This window comes from Castor canadensis, chromosome 18, assembly GCF_047511655.1.
Source record: "Castor canadensis chromosome 18, mCasCan1.hap1v2, whole genome shotgun sequence".
Lineage (NCBI taxonomy): Eukaryota > Metazoa > Chordata > Mammalia > Rodentia > Castoridae > Castor > Castor canadensis.
In genome coordinates this window covers 2910185-2932140 of record NC_133403.1, presented here as the reverse complement: position 1 = coordinate 2932140, position 21956 = coordinate 2910185, and the positions used below count along the sequence as shown (strand labels likewise).

At 39.3% G+C, this 21956-nt stretch overlaps 1 protein-coding gene across 1 annotated transcript in view; it reads right to left on the bottom strand.

The window, feature by feature from the left end:
- Hormad2 (HORMA domain containing 2) overlaps positions 1-21956 on the bottom strand; it is a 69769-nt gene that overhangs the window by 31393 nt on the left and 16420 nt on the right. Inside the window, exons 6-9 of the mRNA XM_074060855.1 lie at positions 21842-21868; positions 15875-15942; positions 13720-13871; positions 13295-13548 (exon numbers count right to left, since the gene is read on the bottom strand). Of these exons, the coding sequence (XP_073916956.1) occupies positions 13295-13548; positions 13720-13871; positions 15875-15942; positions 21842-21868 (501 nt within the window). The remainder of the gene's footprint in view (positions 1-13294; positions 13549-13719; positions 13872-15874; positions 15943-21841; positions 21869-21956) is intronic.

Below are 21956 nucleotides of genomic sequence, written 5' to 3'. Positions count from 1 at the left end.
CTGCATTTTTCCCCTTACCACAGCTATGTATTGATTCTGACAACTTAGAATATCTCGACTTATATAATTTCTACGTAAGTTAGGATATATTGCCCTAGAGTGATCATTAAAAATAACTCAAGCCAGGCACCAGTGGCTCATGTCTGTAGTCCCAGCTACTTGGGAGGGTTGCACAGTTCGACACCTGTCTGGGCAAACAGTTTGTGAGACCCCTTCTCCAAAACAGCAAGACCAAAATGGACTGGAGGTGTGGCTCAAACGGTTGAATGCCTACTTTGTAAGCACCTGCTTTGCAAGTACGAAGCCCTGAGCTCAAACCCCAGTCCCACCAAAAAAATATAATAATCTGAAATAATATGGTGAAACATTAAAGAAGTTTAAATACTTCACTTGCTTAATGCAAAGAAAAGTAGTTAAGAAGGAACAGAAATTGTTAAAGTAAAATAGCAGACACATATCCAACTATAAATGTGACTCACTGAAACAATCAAACGCAGGGGTTATTTTGGACATAATGAAGAAGATTTTGGATGATAAAAGGAGCAATCCATCAAAAAGACAAAACAAATTCATGTACCTAATCACAGGACACAAAAATGCACAAAGAAAGAAATTATGGAAATCAAAGGGAGAAATAGACACCCGAGCAAAAATAGTTGGAGACTTCAATACCCCAACTTCAGTATGAACAGGACAACTCGGCAGATTAACCTGAAAATGCTATGGAACTAAAAACTAAATGGACATCTGTAGAACACTATACCTAATAACAGCACAATATACAACCTTCTTAAGTGTACATGGAAGATTCTCCAGCATAAACCATAAATTAAGGCATGAAACAAACCTTTTAAACCAGAAATAGCAAAAAATACTTTCTCTGACCTCAGTAGAATGAAATTAGAAACCAATAAAGAATAAAATTGGGGAGCAGATGTAGGGCATAGTGGTGAAGGTCTGTAATCCTAGCACAAATTTAAGGCCAGCTACGTAGTGAGACTCTGCCACAAAAAAAAAAAAAAAAAAAAAAAGGAAACCAAAAATATGTGGAAATAAAACAACATATTCCTAAATAAACAATGGGTTAAAGAATAAATCAAAAGGAAATATTTGAGGTCAATTAAAATGACAATATAACATTGCTGAAGCATTATTTATAGAGAAATTTATAGCTGCATATGAAATAGAAATAGGGACCCTCCTGGGGACAAAAGACATAAATTCTCACATCTTTAATCCATAAGCCTTTATCTACCAAGAGTCTCTCTCCTCCCTTGTCAACAATGTAGAGAATGTGCCTGACCCTTATCCTCTTATCACAAGGGGAAAAAAACCCCACCCGGTAATGCCCAGATGTCTCCAAGACAAACATGGGACAATGTCCTTAAAGTGTGTGGAAGAGATTTCTTAAAAATACTATTCTCATAACTAACTAAAATTTCTAGGCCCCACACCACTCCCACAACTGATGAAATACCTGTTCTTTCTGTCAGCTGCAGCCTGAAACTCCCCCAATCAGGTCTGTCCCCTTTCTCTGATCCCTTTTTTCCTTTCAATTAAAACTTTTTTTTTAAAAGATGGATGACTGTTTACCTTAGTGAAAACACATGACACTTTGTTAGACTTTTATTTTTTCCAGTCAGTTTCATTATGTAGAACAGGCTGGCCTTGAACTTGTGATTCTGCTGTCTCAGACTCCCAACTGCTGGGATTACAGATGTGCACCACCACCACCCAGCTAGCACTAGGTTTTTTGAAACCAGAAGACTCACTAGCTCTGCTACCCTAAGGATTTAGGTTGAGCCTGTTTCCTTCCTAGTTTTTTTTTTTTTTTTTTGACAGTTCTGGTGTTTGAACACAGGGCCTCACACTTGCTAGGCAGGTGTTCTAGCACCTGAGCCACTCCACCAGCCCTCAATTAAAACTTTTGCCTGAAAGTTCATTTTCTAAGTCTTAGTTTTTATTTCTGTAATCACTGGGATGAAAGTTCTCTCCCCTCCAATATCACAAATACCTGAATTTAAAAAGAAAAAGGCTCGGGGTATAGCTCAGTAGCAGTAGAGTTTATGAATTCAATCACTGCAACCACCAATTCAAAAAAAGAAGACTGCCAGGTGTAATGGCTCACATGGGAAGCTGAGGCAGGAGGATCTCCAGTTCGAGGCCAGCTTGAGCTACATAGTGAGAATCTGTCTCTAAAAGCAAACAAACAAAAAAGGAAGAAAGAAAATAAAAAACATCTCAACTTAACCTTCCACTTTAAGACACTAGATAAAAGGACAAACTAACATAAAAAGGAAGAAGCTGATAAAGATTAGAGTGGAGGCCAGGTGTGATAGCTCAAGCTTGAAATCCTAGCTACTAGGGAGACAGAGATCAGAAGGACTGCAATTCCAAGCTAGTCTGGGCAAAAAGTTAGCAAGACGCTGTTTCAACCAATGGGTGGGTGTGGTGGTGCATGCCTGTCATCCCAGCTAAGTGGGGAAGCACAAACAGGAGGATTACCATCCAGCCTGTCCCAGGGAACAAAGCGAGACCCTATAGGAAAAACAGCCAATGCCAAAAAGGGTTGGCTGGAGTTTCTCAAGTGGCAAGATCACCTGCCTAACAAGTACAAGGCCCTGAATTCAAGCCCTAACACTGCCCCCTAAAAATAAGCCAAATAAAATGAAAATGTAAAGCATTGTAAGGGAAAACTATGAACAATTGTGTCAGTAAGTGAGATAACATAGAGGAAATGGGAATTTCCTACCTTACACAAACCACTAAGACTGGCTAAGAAGGAAATAGAAAATATGAATGAACTGTCACAACTGAAATCACCAAGTTAACAATTTAGAAGCTACCTGCAAGGCTCAGGGGCAGAGCACTTGTCTACCACAAGCAAGGGCCTGAACTGATTTCCAACACCACACAAATAAACAAGTAAACTCCCTGCAGATAAAAGCTCAGTCCCGGCTGCATTACAAATTCTCCTGGGTTTTTTTTGGTGTCTCTGGGTTTGAACTCTAGGTAGGCATTCTACCACGTGAGCCACGCCCCAGCCCTTTGTGCTTTAAGCTTTTGCCCAGGCCAGTCTATTTACGTCAACTCTCTGGCTTAGCTGGGATGACAGAGGCACACCATCATGCCAGGTTTTTTGTTGAGATTGAGGTCTTGCTAATTTCTTGTCCTGACTAGCCTTAAACCACAATCCTCCCAAACTCTGCCTCCTGAGTAGCTGGGATTACAGACATAAGCCATGGTACCCAGTCTCTAACAAACTTTTTTTTAAACAATAGTTAATATCAACTCTTCACAAACTCTTCCAAAAGTAGGAGTTAACATTTCACAACTTGTCTTAGGAAGCCAGTGTAATTCTGACATCAAAATCAGGCAGAGAAATACAAGAACCCTACAAATTAATATGCCTTATGCATAGGACACAAAAATCCTCAACAAAATTTAGCGCCTCCCCTCCCGCCCCCAAATATATGGGGATATATTCGTTCTGCCGGCTCTGTTCTTCTTGAGAACCCTGACTAATACACTGTTGAACTCGTTTGTGAGTTCAGTAGGATTTCGTAAAAAACACCATATGCCATTGACAACGATCTTTCCAATTGTAATGTCTTTGATTTCCTTTTCTTGTTGAATTACCCTTGCTAGAGCCTCCATGACAGTGCTGAAATACAAGTGAGGAAGGAGAGCGGTCATCCTTATCTCATTCCTGACCTGTGGAGGAAAGATCTACTCTTTCACCATCAGGTATGGCTTCTTCATTGTTGTTTCTCTTTGTTTTAGTAGATATCCCTTATCATGATCAAGAAGTTTTTTTCTCTTCCCAGTTGACCGAGGGGTTTTTTGTTTAAATTTTTTATCATACAGCATAGTGGGTTTCATTACTGTCTCCATAGTTCTATGCGCAGCGTGCCTCCATCCTCTTCACCCTCAGGATCCTTTGCTTTTCCTCCTCCCCTGTGTTGGTCCCCCAGCAGTGCCCCACATACATTCTTTCCCATTATTATTACCATTACTATCATCACCATCATCTGAGGTCTAGGTTCTCAAATGAGCGAGAACATGCGACATTTGACCTTTTGAGCCTGGCTTTTCACACTCACCATGATGCTCTCCAGTTCCATCCATTTTCCTGCAAATGAGAGAATCTCAGTTTTCTTTATGGCTGAGCAATATTCCGTGATCTATAGGATATACATCATATATATGTAATATTTTCCTTATCCATTCACCAGTTCTTAGACACCTGGGCTGATGGCAGTTTGGCTGTTGCGAGCAGAGCTGCAGTAAACACGGGTGTGCAGGTGTCTCTCTTGTGGACTGATTTACACTCCTTCACACATATGCCCAGGCCTGGTATGGCGGGGTCATAAGGTAGGTCTATGTGCAGGTTTTTGAGGAACCTCCATACTGATTTCCACAGTGGTCACTCTAGTTCACACCCCACCCACGGTGTTCCTTCCCCCAACATCCTCAGCAGCCTTTGTGACCTTGACGCCCGTCCATCTGACTGGGTGACGTGGGATCTCAGAGTCGTTTTGGTTTGCACTTCCTTCATGGCCAAGGATGATGAGCCTGGCTTCGTGTGTTACTAGCATTTGTATTTTTCTGGAATTGTCTATTCAATTAATTTTTAAATTAGGTTATTTTAGTTTTTTGAGCTCTTTGTATATTGTGCTTTTTAGGTTTTTTTTTTAGTTCTTTATATATTTTGGGTATTAAGCCCTTATCTGTTGAGTAGCTAGCAAAGGTTTTCTCCTATTCTATGGGTTTCTTTTGATTGTCAAATACTTTTTCTGATTCTCTTAAGATGATCATGTGATTTTTGCTTTTATTCTTTTGATACAATGTTATATTTATCAATTTTCAGATTTCCAATTGGAATTTTCAAATTCCGAGTAGAATAAATCCCACTTGGTCACTGAGCGTATTTGTGTATTGCTGGAACTGTATATTTATAGATACTTTTCTTTTTGCTTCAATTTTTTTTTCATTTTCTCTTTTTTATTAGTGTATTTTAATTGCACAAAGAGATTTCACTGTGATATTTCCCCTCATTATTCTTTGATTTTTTCCCTCTCATCCTATTTTGAACAATTCACTTTTTTTGAGACGGAGCATTACAGGCATGTACCGCCACACCTGGCTGGGTCACTTGTTATAAGGAATGGGTTTGTGTGATTACAAAGGCTGGCAAGCGTGAAATCTAGTGTGGGTCAGTAGGCTCCAGACCCAGGAAAGCTGATGAGGTAGCTCCCTTAAAGCAGGCAGGCTGGTGCCCCAGGAAGGTCCCTGGTACAGATAAAGTCTGAAGGCAGTTGGCTGGAGAATTCCTCCTTGCTCAGGGAGGCCAAACTTTGCTCCTTTCAAACCTCCAAATGATTGGATGAAGACACTACACTATGGAGTGTAGGTTTTACTTAAGGTAATTTGCTTTACTCAGAATTCACTGATTTAAATGCTAATTTTTTTCAATAACGCCCTTCAAGTTGACACATAAAATTAATCATTTCAACAAGACTGCAGGATATAAAATCAATACACAAAATTCAATTGTATTTTATATACTTCCAATAAGTAATCTCAAAATGAGATTTTAAAAATTCCACTCACAAGAATATCAAAAGAAGAAAACACATAGGAATACATCTAACAAAATAAGGGAATAATTATACCCTGAGCACTGCAAAATGTTGCTGAATTTAAAGAAAATTCAAATAAATGGAAATGAAAAGGGAAAAAATTGTAAATCATACATCTGAAAAGAGATCATACTTGTGACAGCTAAAGAATTCTTTCACCTCAACAACAAAGCAACCCAATTTTAAAATGGACAAAGGATCTGATTAAGTATTTCCTCAGGCAATATATATAAATGGGTAATAAGAACATGAAAAGACCTTGGCTTTGGAGTCACAGAGAGCTAGAGATGGAAATCACAATGCAACGACACCTACTTCACCCCAGAACCAAAAGGAGAGAGCACACCAAGTGCTGGTAAGGATGGAAGGACCTGGAACTCACACTGTTGCTGGGAATGTGAAATGGTGCAGCCACTTTAGAAGATGGTTTTTGAGTTCTTCAAATGATTAAACATAAACACAGGGGTTTGGTCTACTTATCTTTGTACAATGACTCAAGCGTAGCAGATTTCAATATAAATTTGTTGGCTAAATGCTAATGGCTTATGTTTAGTAAATATTATTTTACTTTCTTCACAGTGAGTTTCATGCAGCATTGGTTAAATGTTAGTATCATTCAACATCATGCTTCTGTTTGTTCTGCATTTGGGTATCAAAGCAGGAAGAGACCTCCACCATGTGGGTAGATGCACACTTGAGGTGGGGGCTCCATCAAGTACACATTTCTTTCTCTCTCTCTCTTTTTTTTTTTTAGTGGACTGGGATTTGAACTCAGGGCTTTATGCTTACAGAGCATGCATTGTACTGCTTAAGCCACCACACCTCCAGTCCATTTTGTTCTGCTTATTTTGGAGACAGGGACTCACAAACTATCTGCCCAGGGTTGACCTTGTACCATAATCCTCCCAATCTCAGCCTCACAAGTGGCTAGGATTACAGGCACGAACCACCAGCACCTGGCTTACATTTCTTTTTTTCTTTAACCTTTTTTTTTTTTTTAAAAACCACTGTTTGAAGGACTGGTTTTCTGAAGACTTAGTTCTCAATTCTGAGATCCTAATACAAATGCTAACAGAATTATTCTCCCTGTATGCCTAGATTTGTTACAAGCATAATCTTCTCTATTTACCAATAGACAGTTTAGCTCTAAATGGAGAACTGGAAGGATATACAACAGTGTTAGAAAACTTAGCCAACTGATTATAATTCTAGACAATAAAGTAACATTGCCATTTATGTTTTTCCCAATGGCGAATTTGACTAGATCTCAATAGTTATTCTGAAAAAAAAATCTGAATTTAAATAAAATCTAGTATTTCATTGGTTTTAGTATAGTAACATTGTATTATTACAGGATTTTTTTTAGCCAAACAGAATATTCTGTTTTACTCTTTTTTATAACAAAACGTTTCTTGTAACACTGGGGTTTAGCAATAGTAACGACTGAAGTATTCCTACTTTCTATTACTCACATGCTCACTCTTCTTCTGCTATGACAGACATCAATACACTCTATTTACTGTAAGTGAAACAGACACAGATCATCCGTGTGGCTCTTCCCACTCACGACTGATTCATACAAAAAAATAAAATGACTTATAAGACTGATGAGAAAGTCAAACGCTTTTCGTTCTTCTTTGCATGGTTAACAGAGGTAACGATTACAGTCTGTAACACAAAGCAGAAGAGTAAACTGAACAAATCCTATTTGATAAAAAGAAATGTAATGAAAAAGACGTGCTGTCTCATGATGAAGAGTGACGTGCAGTCCTGAGTATTTTCTGTGGATAATGTGCCTCCCGCCAAGGTTTGAGATAATCCACTCCACTTCCAAGAATCTGAGATAGCCTTGCCAACACTACACTGTATCAAACAAGGCATTAATGCTTCCTGGGATATGATGCTGGGAAAATCATCAGTTTTACAAAAAAATGTAAAACTTCTGCTCAACGTTTAGTGGGAGAAAATTAGTTCTGAATGAAAAGACTTTTGTTTGAATCTCCTGGTCACAACACAAAGCAATTCTAAGGAATTCAGAAAAGATCTTTCTATTTCACGCTTCAATGTTGCCATGTACTTTGGCTCCAAAATACTTGATATTCTAATTTCTTTAAAAAATCTTTTGCACTTTAATTAAATGTTTAGCACAAAAAGGATAAGAAGTGGTCTTCATGAGGAAAAAATGCATCTAGGCAAGCCATATGTTGCTAGAATTTATGGATTCCTTCACAGAATTCATCAAAAAAAGGAAAAAAAGCTACCTAAAAACCTAATTTTAAATGGAAAAAAGCCGAAATCCATGCAAAATGCAGAACACTTTTATTACACTTGGAAAACAGTGTGTAACCCTTAGAATATACTTAGAAAGCAAATCATTCACTGCACTAAGTCAAATGATAAGCTCTAGAAATGTCTGGCTCTTATAAACTAATAATATTCTCTGCCATTAGCTCATTCTCAAAAAACATCAATTGTAAGAATTATTTATGCTTCAATGAAATGCATGTGTTAGAGATGGAAAAGTATAGCATTGTAGATCAAGATTCTAGTTGCAAAAGGAAGGCCTAGGAAACAATCTGGACAGAGTATCTATCAACTCTTTCTAAGATGACAAGGATGGACAGGAACTCACAGATTTGGAAGACTGCTGCGTACCTCCACTCCTGGGTATAAGCTGGAGGAAATGAAGCCAGCATACAACAGATTTGTTGAGGCACTAATTCACAACAGCCAAGATATGGAATCCGCCTAATTGCCCATTAACAGATGAACAAAGAAAATATGATTTAGATACACAATACTCAGTCATAAAGAAAAATGAAATTCTGCCATTTGTAGGAAACTGGACAGAACTAGAAGGTGCCATGTTATACAGATCGTGTGTCACATGTTTTCTTATAGGTGAAAACTGAAAAAACACATGACCTGAAAGTAGAGAGACTATTAGAAATGGAGTAGACTTGATCAAAGCACACTTTATGCACTATGAAAACATCACAACGAATTCCATTCACCTGCATAATTAATGTGTGTTAACAATTTTAAAAAGTTTTTGGTGCCACGGGGGTTTGAACTCAGGGCTTCGCGCTTACTAGGCAGGCGCTCTACTTCTTCAGCCATGCTTCCAATCCAACAATTATAATTTTAAAAGAAAAGAAAAATTCATCAAAGACCACTACCTAAAATATGACAAAAATATTAATTCCCAAAGGACCATGTTGCTTAATAAACTAGAACCACTGGCCTACAAAGAATACGTCTTATTAGCAGACTAATGCCAACAGTAGTCTTCCATCTTTTTTTCAGCTCAGGGCCTGCACCTTAAGCCACTCCACCAGCCCTTTTTTGTGAAGGTTTTTTTCGAGACAGGGTCTCAAGAAGTATTTGCCTAGGGCTGACGTCAAACTGCCATCCTCCTGATCTCCGCCTCCTGAATCACTGGGATTACAGGTGTGAGCCACTAGTGCCTGGCTAGTCTTCCATCTTTTTACAGCTGTCTTTATGAGTCAGTAATTACTATAGTCCTTTAAGTAGACTGGGTTAATTAATTCTGTTAGGAAAGAGTACTTTTCCCTCAGCATTTAATCTTAACATAAATTTAAATAAGATTCTACATCCAATTCCAGAACGTGTGTTGATTAATTTCTCTGACGAAGCCTTTCTCTAAGGGAAGCTGCCTTAGGTATACATAGAGGTCTACTGCTATCTGTCCAGTTGACTATAGCAGGGAAAACAGGCCCAACTTCCAGAGCTCTGTGACGTACCATTGTGTTTATGGGGACTTTCTAGCTAGGACTTGAGTCCAAATCACCTCTATTAGGAATGAAGACCTAACCTGAAAGTGTTGTGGGGGACAGACAAAATGACAGGGACATATTTAGATAGTTTAAAGTAACCCTGTGTTGTTCTAGAATTCCTTGATCTCTTACTTGGGTTCCGTGTTCTATCGTCTTAATGGAGTTAGGTTTTTAGAGTTCTTATAATTTAAAAATTTTAAACTTTCAGGTGTGTACTCTTATCATTTCTGAATCCACTGCCAAATTCCAATCCCACTTCCACATTTTTCCTTAGAACTATGGATCACACAGAGAGCGAATAGTAAAAACACTGAATAATTTAAACTACTGTAGAAACTTTGCTATATTTGTCTTTCTGTGCCTGAGATAAGGAAGAACCTGAAAAGAAAATTCGTATTAACTTTTTCATGCCAGGCATGGTGGCTCATGCCTCCACTCAGGAGGTGGAGATCGTGAAGATCAGTTTAAGGCCAGCCTGGGCAAAAAGTTTGTGAGACCCCATCTCAACCAATGGCTGGGTGCAGTGGTACATGCTTGTCACCTGCACAGCAGGAAGCACAAATGGGAGGTTCAGGCCAGCCTGGTATAAAATGAGGCACTATCTCAAAACCAATCCATGCAAAAAGAGCTGGAGTCAAGTGGTACAGTGACTCAAGTGGTACAGCGCCTGCCTAGCAAGGACAATGTCCACCACTACCACCACCACCAAAAAAAAGGAAACCTTTTGATTCTGAATCTAACAGCAGTCTCAAACCCCTTCTTTATTATGGATCATTGGTTTATACTAGCAAATGACTGGATTGAGAGTTTGTATGCATCCTATTTTAACAGGAAAGTTGTAATTTTTAAAAAATGTTTTAAAATCTTTTTAGAGGTTACCCAGAATAAAAATATTTCGGCAAAGCCATGTAAAATATAGAAGAGGTGTAGAAAGTCCAGAGTTGGAATCGCAAGCCAGTCACAGACACAGAAGTTCTGATGCCACCCTACCACACTTTCTAACTTGCCTGGAATGTCCTCTGCCTTAATCTCTGCCAATGAAAATATGACTCATCCATAAAAATCACCATCTCAATGAAACTTCCCACACAGTGCCAGTTTATCCTCACTTCTGTATCCTAAGAGCACATGTGGAATCCAAATGCCGTGGTTGGTACTCCAGCCCTGCTCCTCATTCACAGTGCATAAAACCTTGGGCTACTTTATCTAAGTCTCAGTTTCCTCACATATAAACTTAAGATAGTTACAGCATTAACTTCATAAAACAGGTGGGGAACATTGAGAACACTGTCCAGATTATTTTCTAGACTGGGCATGACTGAAGGTGATAGAAGGCCTGCCTAGCAAGCACAAGGCCCTGAGTTCAAACCTTAGTACCACCAAAAAAAAAAAAAAAAAGATTCTCTCATCCATGTGCCCTCCAGTATTTTTTCTAATGTGTAGATGCTGCCTCTCCAGTCACACATTTTATACATCTTCGTTTTCCTCACAGTGATTAGCAAAGTGCTCTCTTAATAGGAAATTCAAAAACTATCCCAGTGAATCTTAGCATGATAAAGATCACAGAGGCCAATGTAGTTCAACCATCCCATAAATCATGATTTTCTTCTGCAGCATCCTAAAATCTATATCTGTAGCTTATCTATAGCTTATATATAGCTTCTATCTAGCGTCCATATCTTGAACAAAAAGTATCTCTCTATTCTTGAGCACAGCTAGTGAAGGGAGCCCACTCTTCACAAGGCAGCCAAGACATATTAAGTACTCGTCACGTATTTAATATATCCTGAGGAGGTGAGGAAGCTGGCAGTTTCTGGAAATGATATGATACACTAATCCAAGAGCTATATGCATTTCCAGGCTCTGTAAATTTCATTCTTGATACTGTACCCATAGAAAACAAGGGAAAGAGAGCTGGAGGTGTGGCTCAAGTGGTACATGCATGCTTAGCAAGTTTGAAGCCCTAAGTCCAAACCCCAGTACTGCAAAAGAGAAAGAGACGAGGGAGGGAGGAAGGGAGGGAGGAAACATATAGCCAGCCACAGTGGTATGTGTCTGTAGTCCCAGAACTCAGGAGTATCGCTTGAGGCCAGGAGTTTGAGACTAGGCTGGGAAACACAGCGAGACCCTGTCACAACAACAAAAAAGAGCAAATACAATAGTGGAAATGAAAGAACCACCACACACACAATAAATAGCTTTCTCTCTCTCTCTCTCTCTCTCTCTCTCTCTCTCTCTTTCTCGGTACTAGAGTTTGAACTCAGGGTCTTCAGTGTGCATGGCAGGTGCTCTACGACTTGAGTCATACCTCTAGACCAAAAACCTCACTTTTGACGGTCAAGGGAAAGAGAACCCTAGCACACTCAGAGTATGATTACTTTTGTGTAATTTTTAAACAGGCCCTGAACTAAAAAGAAGAGCAGAGGATCATCAGTCAGGAGGTGGGGTGCAATGACGAGGGGTACATTAGGGTTTCTCAGCCTAATGAGAGCACACGGACATTTCCACTATTCTTTAAACTCCACATGTTAGTTTCACATACTGCTTGATGCACGACACATTTCAAAATACAGTAATTTTTAAAAGGAATAAGGTAAAGGTTACACATTCACACACATGTGCGGATGTGTATAGATGTGTACATGTTTCATGCAGGAAAACAATAGGAACCTTTAGAAATGTGAGTCGCCCTTCACTAGACTTGCTAAGTTCTCTCATATGACTGGCTGGCTGAGAGAGGCACCTGTATCAACCAAGTTTACTGCAAGGCCCAGATCTCTGCAGCTACAGTTTCTATAAGCATGACTCAGAAGCACTCCCACATGCCTATTTAACCAGTTGAACTTAACCTTCTCAGGAAAGTCTTTTTATCTTCCTTGCGTTAGATCAGAAGAAGAAAATTAGACCAAAATGTAAAGTCCTTTTCATGTTTGACATTGCAAAAATACTAAAAATAAAAAGACTGTTGTTTAGTTATATTAATTATATTAATTGAATTAACACAAGGACCTCTTTTCAATGTACTAAATATAAGTTAAAAATCTACAAGGAACCTTCAGAAGTTACCTAATACAGTTACCTTCTTTAAGTAGGACTCAAACTATCTCGGGCAAATAGGAATACCAATGTTAAAATATCTCCTGAAAAGTTTTTATAGCACCCCTTCCTACTAAACAGCCCCAAAGTGTTTTGTCTCAGAACCCTTTCAATACAATGTCAGTAATACAGTAAACACCATCCAGACAGCAGTCAGTTAACGGTGTGAATTTACTGAGGGCACACAGGGCCGTAGAAAATACCGAACGCTAAGTCTCTGTGGAAACAGCAAGATAAAGGGCTCAGAGCCACTCTGCCAAGTCGGTGGCTTTGCCCAGTGGTCAGGCCCCGAAACTTCTCTGTCCAGGAGAGCTGACTGTCGTTTTGTTTTTACGCTGGCTCAGGTTAAATTCATCACCTTTCTTCCCTAACCCAATCATTCTCGCAATCGAGAGCTGACTTGACTTCGATTGAGTATGGATACCAAGAGTATTTCTAAGTCCTGAAAATGTTACTTACAAGTGAAAGGAAGAGAGACTCCCTAATTTTCTAAATTTATGGGTATCTTTAATAAAAGAAATATACAGGGAAACCTTTTTCTTCTAATCAAGGACAATTTCATCCAACAACATATATTTCCTTCTCGAAGACTGTACTTTTTGACTAAAAACCCCTTGGCGTCAGTGGCTAGTTTTGTTTCAGTTTTTACACCTAGCACGGTCCACTGGACTCTGTTACTGTGACATGACCTGTACAGAAGCTGAAAATGTCAACTGTGTTTAACCAAAGCAATGGAGGAGCACTAAAACGTGGCCTTACTTGGTTGTTCCATTCCTCTTCTTCCTCATCACAGTCTAGTCCCTGATGGGCAATCTCAGTAGTGCTGCACTCCTGCAAGAGACTGTTCTGGAACTCATACACTCTGGTGGCCTCAGTTGTGATTTTTACTTTCATTTTATGAAAGCCAGTGGAGACCAATCCCACTTGCAGGTTGACAGGTTCCCCCTCAAACAACAGGAAGTGTGAGTTCACCCCTTCTTTAAAACCAGGGGGTTGATAATCATGTGGGGTCACTGAAAAATGGAAAGGGCAAAAAGCCATAAAAATTGAGTTTCAACAGAGCAAGTTGGATTAATATTTCATGTGTATCAACAGAAATCTTTCAATGTTTGCAAAATCATTCTATTTCTATAAAATATTAGTTCAGCACTTAAGAAGGGATTTGACTAAAAGTCCCCACCTACCTGCGTTGTAATAATGGAGTTTCATCGTTAGTATGACGTCGTTAGGAAGGGGTCCAAGGTTCTGCATCAGGATATACAGTTTACGGATCATCAGAATACTGGCTTTCTTAATATCTTCACTGCTTGTCCCACTTTCAAAGCTTGTGTTACTGCTATAATCACATAAAAAATAGCATACTTCTCAATCTTACACAGTATCAACAATCTACTAAGACAATAAAGCTTTTGACTATATGGTTGAATAAATATAACCTAAACATCAGAAATTTTTATAGGCCATTTTTAGAATGTAAATTAAGAGAGTGATTGTGCTTTCTGCAATGTATATACAAAGAATTTCTAAGTAGCAAGTTCTCCTAAAGCATTTTAAATATGACCTTATTTTCTCATTTGGCTTTCAAATAACCACATCATAATAATGAGAACAATGGAGGTAGAATGAGATGACCTAGCATCTAGTATCAGCTCTGCTGTTAACTAGCAGAATGACCTCGGTCAAGTCATTTAGACACAATCTAGGTCACTTAGCTTATTTGTGAGATAAGCACAGGCATTTCTACAGTTCTACAAGCATAAAATCAATCACTAGCTCTGGACCTGTCTATTATCTGGTGGTCTCTGGAAGGTATTCCCATCTCCCTGTTGCATGGATTACCACAGTGGCTATTTATTCTTCTTGCTTTCCTTGCAAAACATTCTCCATACCCCTGCCAAAATAACACTCTTCATAGGAAAGTCACTTTCTCACTTAAAGTTCTTCTGTGATGAGTTCTATTCTCTTATCCATTGAATGCAATGATGGTATGTGTACAATGCCTTTCACATCCAGCCATATCCTCGCTGCCACCATCATCTGCCATTACAACCCAATTTTCTCTCAACCACCTGTATTTGCACATGACCGTCACTTCACTTGTACTGTGCTTTTCTACTTCTCTTCCTAGAATACATCTCATACCTAGCTCATGTGCTACCTCTTCCACGAAGTCTTTCCTATCATCTCAGCACCTTCCCTCTTAGGAAGATTGCTTGTCCCCTGCTAGTCTATGAGTGGCCAGAGTTTTGTCTCCATGGCATTGAGCGTGGTGTCCAGCTACTTAACAAACACTTGTTGAATGAATGAATGAATGAATGAACAAGATGGACCAAATTACCTTCTATAATTCAAAATCTTTGTTAAGTTCTCTCTAAAGTTTTATTTCACAATTACTCTCACATTTGAGTAATTTCAAGGAAGAGCTACAATTGCATATATTTGTACAGTGCTTTGCACTGAGCTCAGTTCTGAAAAATAATCCTTAGTAATGAAAGTGTTGGATTTTTTTGTAACTGATCTTTGTACGCAGTGTGAATTCATACAGCAAATGCTTACTAAATGAATACACCAACTTCCTCTGTCAATTTCAAACAACTTAGAAGTTTTGTCTACCAGGACATAACCAATTTGAACATAGATCCTGGGATTATAGAATCTTCCAGGATACATCAGGAAAATCATACCCAGGACTCCACTTGAACAGCGCCTCCCTTTGGTTTCTAGGAAACAGTAATATGCATTACCTTCTCACATCCCTAGTATCTGAAAGACTTGGCATTTGTTTTACTGCTCACTTCTTGGCATATAATTGCCTTTAAAACAAAAGAGACTAATCTGGTTGTTAGTGGGACTCATATTTGAGTTTTGGAGAGTAAAGGCAAGTGTTTTAATGCGAGATAACTTATAAAACGTGCTGTGTAATCTGTAAAGTGCTGTACAAATGTCAGCTAATGATAGGTAATAGTTTAACTCTCAGTTCTGGAACTGACTTTCTTTTTGCATCTGAGTGCTGTCTGTTAAGTCTTCCCAATGAGAGGATAATTACGGAGTACTGGAAAGAAATCCTCAAACTAAGAGTAAGGCTAAGGAGCATTTTGCACTTCTCTTCAGTCATTCATTTCAAGGAACTCTGACTCCCTGCGGGGAGTCAGCACTACCTGGGCTCTTCACCATCATCTACTCCTCCTCCTTCCACTCCTTCTCATCAGCTATCTTTAGTGTTTTGTAGTGTTTATGGAACAATGACAAAAGAATTATACAACTTTTCTCTGGGCTACTGAAGCTTACATTTATCTCACGCCTATATATTTCTCATGTTTATTAAACAATTAGACCTACCTGTTAAAATCCATAGTGGCTCCTTCTTTTGTGTATTTGAATTTGAACTGGTATATCTCAGTCACTTTCTAGAAAAACCAAAGGGAATAGAGAAAAAAATTAATGTTAAAAAGAAATGCAGAATTTCACCTGATAATAAGGTACACTCTCATTATATACTTACATATTTCCTACATAGCTGTTTGCTTCACAGCCTTGCATAATTTGGGAGTAATATTTCCAGATACACAGATAATTTAATTTTTCTCCTCTATGCTAAAGATGAGTTCAACAGCAAATACTACCACTACCAGTGGGGAGAAGAAACCTGTGGAGGGGTTCCCCAGCAGAGGAGCTGGAGCTCCAACATTATCATTAAAGATGAAAAAATGAACGCAGAGTCAGGTATCTGACCCAATTGACTGTGGAACCAGCTGAAAAACAATTAATTCATGTAATAAATATTTTATCAAATGTCTATTTTGTGCCAGGTACTGGAGACACAATGGTGAGCAAGATAGAAATGTTCCCCATATCTCTGGAATATACAGTCTGGTCAAGGAGTCAATAAAAAATAAAAGAAATAAGAAAATTTCAGATAGTATAAGTGCTACGAACAAAATGAAACAGATTCTGTGAAAAGTGCATGAAGGGGAGAAATGCTGATTGGGTTTGGAAAGACCAAGGAGGGCTTCCCTGAAGAGGTGACATTTGAATTCGGTTTCCACAGGGGTCAGCCATGTGCAGACCTGGAAGTATGGTGATCCTGATCACCAGGCCAAGGCCCTGAAGTGGAAGGGATGGCCTCTTCCAGGAGTTGAGAGGAGGCCAAGGGGCTGGAGATGAGACAGCAAGAGGGAAGATGTAGGACTTGAGGTTGTACAGGTGGTTGTGGGGCCATGCTGGCCATGGTGAGGCATCTGGATTTTATTCTACTCAACTAGAAGTCTACTGAAGGGTTTCCAGGTGGGAAGTGAGCTGCATTTCTCAAAGCTAAGAGTACATAGGGAAAGACGTGGAAAGCATGAGCACAGTGAAGGGGCTGCTTACTGTGGTAATTCATGGAAGACTAGAATGGCAAGAGGAAAATGAGAAAAAGTGGAGAAGGAACTGGGATGTATGGCATCAAGCCTTACTTTTTCAACCCCATACTAAAGACCTGACGCTTCTGCTATCTGCTGTTCTCGTTAGAAAGCCAGAAATAAAGAGGGACAGAGTTTCTCATGACAGACATATTCCATTTAAAAGTTTAAGAGTAGCTCAAGTGGTAGAGTTTGAGGCCCTGAGCCCCTGAGTTCAAACCCCAGCACTGAAAAAAAAAAAAAAAGTTAAGATTTGTCCACTGGTTGAAGTGTTCAACCCAGAGAAGTTGTACATTTTGTCCAGAGAGCTTGAGAAGGTGGTAAAAGCAGGTAGAGTATGAGCTTAAGTCAGAACACAAAATGCCCTTCATTCATTTGGTTCAGTACTAATCCTTGACAATGTAGGAATGAGAATGTTAGGTTGGTCAGGAAGAGTCTCAGCGCTCTGGTTCCTTCTAAGATTCAGCCTCCCAGGTCTGCTGGTCTTACACCTCAACATACAAGTTAATTAGAGGTAGTCAGATCTGGGAAAATCATGCTGCCTAACTCTACAGAGACTGAATTTTAATGAGTTCATGTTTAAAGAAAATTAACTAAATTTTTCTAACTAGACGACTCTTCTATTTTTCTGAGAAATCAAATGAACTTCAGAATGCTGGTTTGTGAGTACAATAGGAGAGATGGGTGAGATTAGAGGTGCTTGCAGGGGACTAACAGCAACTGGTACACTCCAGACAGGCTAGAGACACGGTGTCCTCGCCTAGTCAATGCCAAGTGTAGTTACCCTGCCAAACAAACAATGCCCATTCTTCCTGCCTATCCATTCGTCTTAGTCAACTCCAGCTTCTTGCTGCTGGGAGCATTTATTTTTTAAGTAACAGAGACCTTCTAGTAATTGATAATTTTATTTAACTTTATTATTTGATCCCTGAGGCAACTAATAAAAGAGTTGTGTTTGGAATAGTTTTTACAGAAGATGGTAATCCTTAATAACTTCAAACTGACTCTGCTTTATCAAGCAAGGTCTATTTTAAGAAGGCACTACTGTCTTCCTTACAACTTGCAAGATCTTCTCCCACTTTTCAGGCTGTTAACCTGACCTAGATGAAATTGTACACTTCTCAAATGGTTTCTATCAGTCCCACTGAACATACTCACATAGATCAAAGCAGCAACAATGTGTGCAGACTTTCCTTCTCCCCCCACACTCCAATCCACTGGCAAGACTTTCAGGTCTATCTCCAAAATAAATCACAAGTCCATCTGATATTCAGCTTCTATTCTATAGCCATAAAAGAGCTTTTGAAAATACACATCAGGGCCGGACATGACTGACATCTGTCATCCCAGCTGCAAAAGAGGCCTAGGTAGGAGGAACAAGCTCTGAGGCAGGCCTAGGAAAAATCACAAGACCCTATCTGAAAAATAAGTAAAGCAAAAAGGATCAGGGAAGTGACTCAAGTGACAGAGTGCTTGCCGTGTGTGAGGTCCATAGCTCAAACCCTAGTAACCACCACCAAATAAAAAGAAAAAATTCAAATCCAACCATGCAATTTCTTTGCTTAAAGCCTTTCCCACGCTCTACAATGGTGTCCCACTGCCCTTAGAATAAAACCCATGAGTTACACTGGTCCACGAGGCCCGACTCATTTGTGCCCTGCCTGCCTCTCCTGCCACTTTCCCTCCCACTGGCAAAGCTTACCAGGTTCGTGGCACCTTTTCTGTCCACAAATATCCAAGATCCTTTTCCTGTTGTAGGTCTCTATGCCGCTCACTCTGGAGCCTGCCATCTTCAGTCACGATAATAAAAGTTGGGCACTGCTCTCATGCTTTGCATCAAATTCATTCTTATGCAGCCAACACTTGGAGGGAGGTATTAGCTATTCTCATTACTGATGGAGCCAGTAACTGCTGGAGCCGAGATTTCACTTTGCTAACTCTGGTGTTGCTCTGCCTGTCACACACCATAACTCTCACAGACCTGCAAAGGCTGACTCCTGGTCATCAGGCTCAGCTCAAATGGTAGCCCTGTGGGAAGGTTGTCTATGGACTGCTAATCTCACACAGCCACCCAACCCTTCCTTCTCTATTCTCTATCTCAGCACACTCACTGCCTTTTAAATTTTTTCTTCATAGCATTATGACTGTCTGAAACTAGTTTGTTGGTTGGCTGGTTGGTTGGTTGGTGGGTTGTTTTGACGATACAGGTGGTTAAACTCAGGCGTTCAACTTGAGCCACTCTGTCAACCCTTGAACTGCGGTCCTCCAGTAGTAGCTAGGATTACAGGCCTGAGCCACCTCAACTGGCCTGAAATAGTTTTTGCTAATTTTTGCTTACTGATACAACTGTCTTACTCCCTGATCTCACTCGTATGTACTCAAAAATCGGCATTTTCACATAAATACAGTCTTTGGCATTTGTCTGATATTGTTTATTGTTTACTCATTTATTGTTCATCCTTTCTCATAAGAACGTAAGTTTCTAGAGGGTTAGAGACCTTGTCTGTCCCATTTATTCCTGTACCTTTATGCCTTTAAACAGTGCTAAGCACATAACATGAACCTAGTTAGTATTTGCTGAATAAATATTCAGCTAAGATAGGGTTCATGTTCAATTAGAATTTCATCCTATAGGAATTTCTCAAAGTCTCTAAAATTCTGAAGCAGGCTATTAAAAGTGGGTATTAACTACTTCTAATAGGCACAAAGGAACAGATGGTAAAATGCTAAGATTTGTGTCCTCCTGATATTCATCATAGTAATTCTTTATGGTCTATCACAAATTATACTTTTCTTCAACATTTTGGAGTGTGCACCTACAGAAATGCTCACTCTCATTCTTCACCACTTTGGCTGCTTTCGTCAGTTTACTACTTTCAAGAGATGGGCCAACCAGAACAAAACTTCAAGTGCAAAAGCACCACCACTCTGTGTAATACCCCAAACTCTGTTGGCCTCTGAACTAAAGAAGTACACTTTGATTTAAGCCAGAGATTCTCAACAGTTGTACCACTGACATAGTCTTCACGAGAGTGCTAATTTTAATCCATGCGTAAAGTTATTTTTGCTTCGGGTAAATACTAGCATTGTTATTGTTTGTGCAAATTTGTTTAGGGAAGGGTATACTTCTAGGGATATGTATGACTCAAGTGTTTGGCACAGTGTCAGACAAAGGTCAGAGACTATGTGTACATGAGAATACTGTTTGTTGAGTGCATATGAGTGTGAACAGGGAGTAAAACAGTTGTATCAGTGACTTGATGCTAAACAGCAATTGTAAAACAATGTGTAACCTGGTGGATGCTTCAGGCACTGTGAATAGCAGTTACAGCTAAAATTATTGCGGACTTGGTTGTTCAAGCTGCTGAATGATCTTAAGCACACCACCAATGTTTTAGTAGTCACAAAATCCCATGAACACCAAGTGGTTAGTGATCACTACTACAGGGAACCATGTGTAAAGGTTCAAGTACTTGTGTTGAGTCATAAATGATAGCTCAGAACTTACCATATAATAAACTTGTTTCCTCACTTCTCTATTCTCTATGTCAGCATCCAAACTCACTTAAGCAGTTTTCTTTGCACTCAAAGATTTTTCTGTAGTTAAGCTCAATTTGCTCAGCATTTCACTACTCTAAAAATCACTGATTTAATACTAGGAGTTGTACATACATAAGAAAGCATGATACACACTGTACCAAGGACATGAGCAATTTATTAGAGAGTTTTAGTTTGGGAAACTTCCCCTCAAAACTACAGAGAAGATGCATTTTGGAACTAAACAAGAGACAGATAAAATGAGGGAAAACTGTAGACATTGAAGAATTGCTACCTACTTATTTGCAGCAATTTTATTTCCCCTTGCTTACATGACTATTTGTAATCTTGCAAAGAGAAGATATTAGGGGCTAAAAACATTCAATTCCATCTTGAATACCATCAGTTAGATTAAATTCATTGACTTGGAGAAGAAAAATTGAAAGCAAAGGAAAGAAAAAAAAAAAGGCTGGGTGCCAGTGAAGATCAGGAGGATACAGGTTTGAAGCCAACTCCGGCAAATAGTTCATGAGACCCTGTCTCAAAAAGATGCAACACACACACAAAATGGCTCAAGTGGTAGAATATCTGCCTAACAAGCGTGAGGCCCTGAGTTCAAACCCCAGTGCCACCAAAAACAAAAAAAGGAGGAGGAAGACAAAGAAAACAAAATGAGAGAACAGAGGGCTTCTCCCTTTAACTCTGTGTCATGTACAGCCTTTCTGCAGAGACCCCCCGAGAGGGGCGCAGTAACTATTTTTGAGGACAAGATGCTTGTCCTCAAGAATTCACAATGTGCGTGGGGAAGTGAGCTACATGAATCAGCCCGGTGTGAAGAATTATGGAGTTCTGTTGGAAAAGGAATGTAGAGGAAGAAGTTAGTGCAGACAGTCTAGTCCAAGAAGCTCCCAAGAAAGGTTTGACTATGAGTTGGTCTTGAGGATGAGTAGGAATCACTAAGCGAAGGGAAGAAATCTGAAGAGAGAAGAGGTGAAGGTCTGGAAAAGTCTATGAAAAGGTCAGAATAGGGAGAATTTACACGGCAAAAAAAAATTAGAATTACTCATTAATTTTTCCAAAAGGATAATAAACAAAAGGAATTCAAAACCAGATAAAATAAATAACAAAATGTGGCTTTTATACATTATATATAAGAGAGTTTTAATGTTAATGTGTTAGGGAATAGGCTCAGTTCTACTCAATGCTTTTTTCCCCTAAAATCCCTAATTTCTGAAAATTTCCTAATATAGGATTATAATAAAACATACTGAAAGAGCTCACTCTGAGTTGCTCTGTACCGCCTCAACTCATGTAAACGTATTTACATATGATATACATACACTACCAAGCTCTAAGTATGTCCTCTTACCTCTGGTTCCTTGGGATTTGTGTAAAGCTGTTTAAGGGAAAATAAACAGCATTTAAATTCTGAAACTTGCTAGATTACTCCTCACAGAATACACTTTCCACGCAAAGATTTGTGC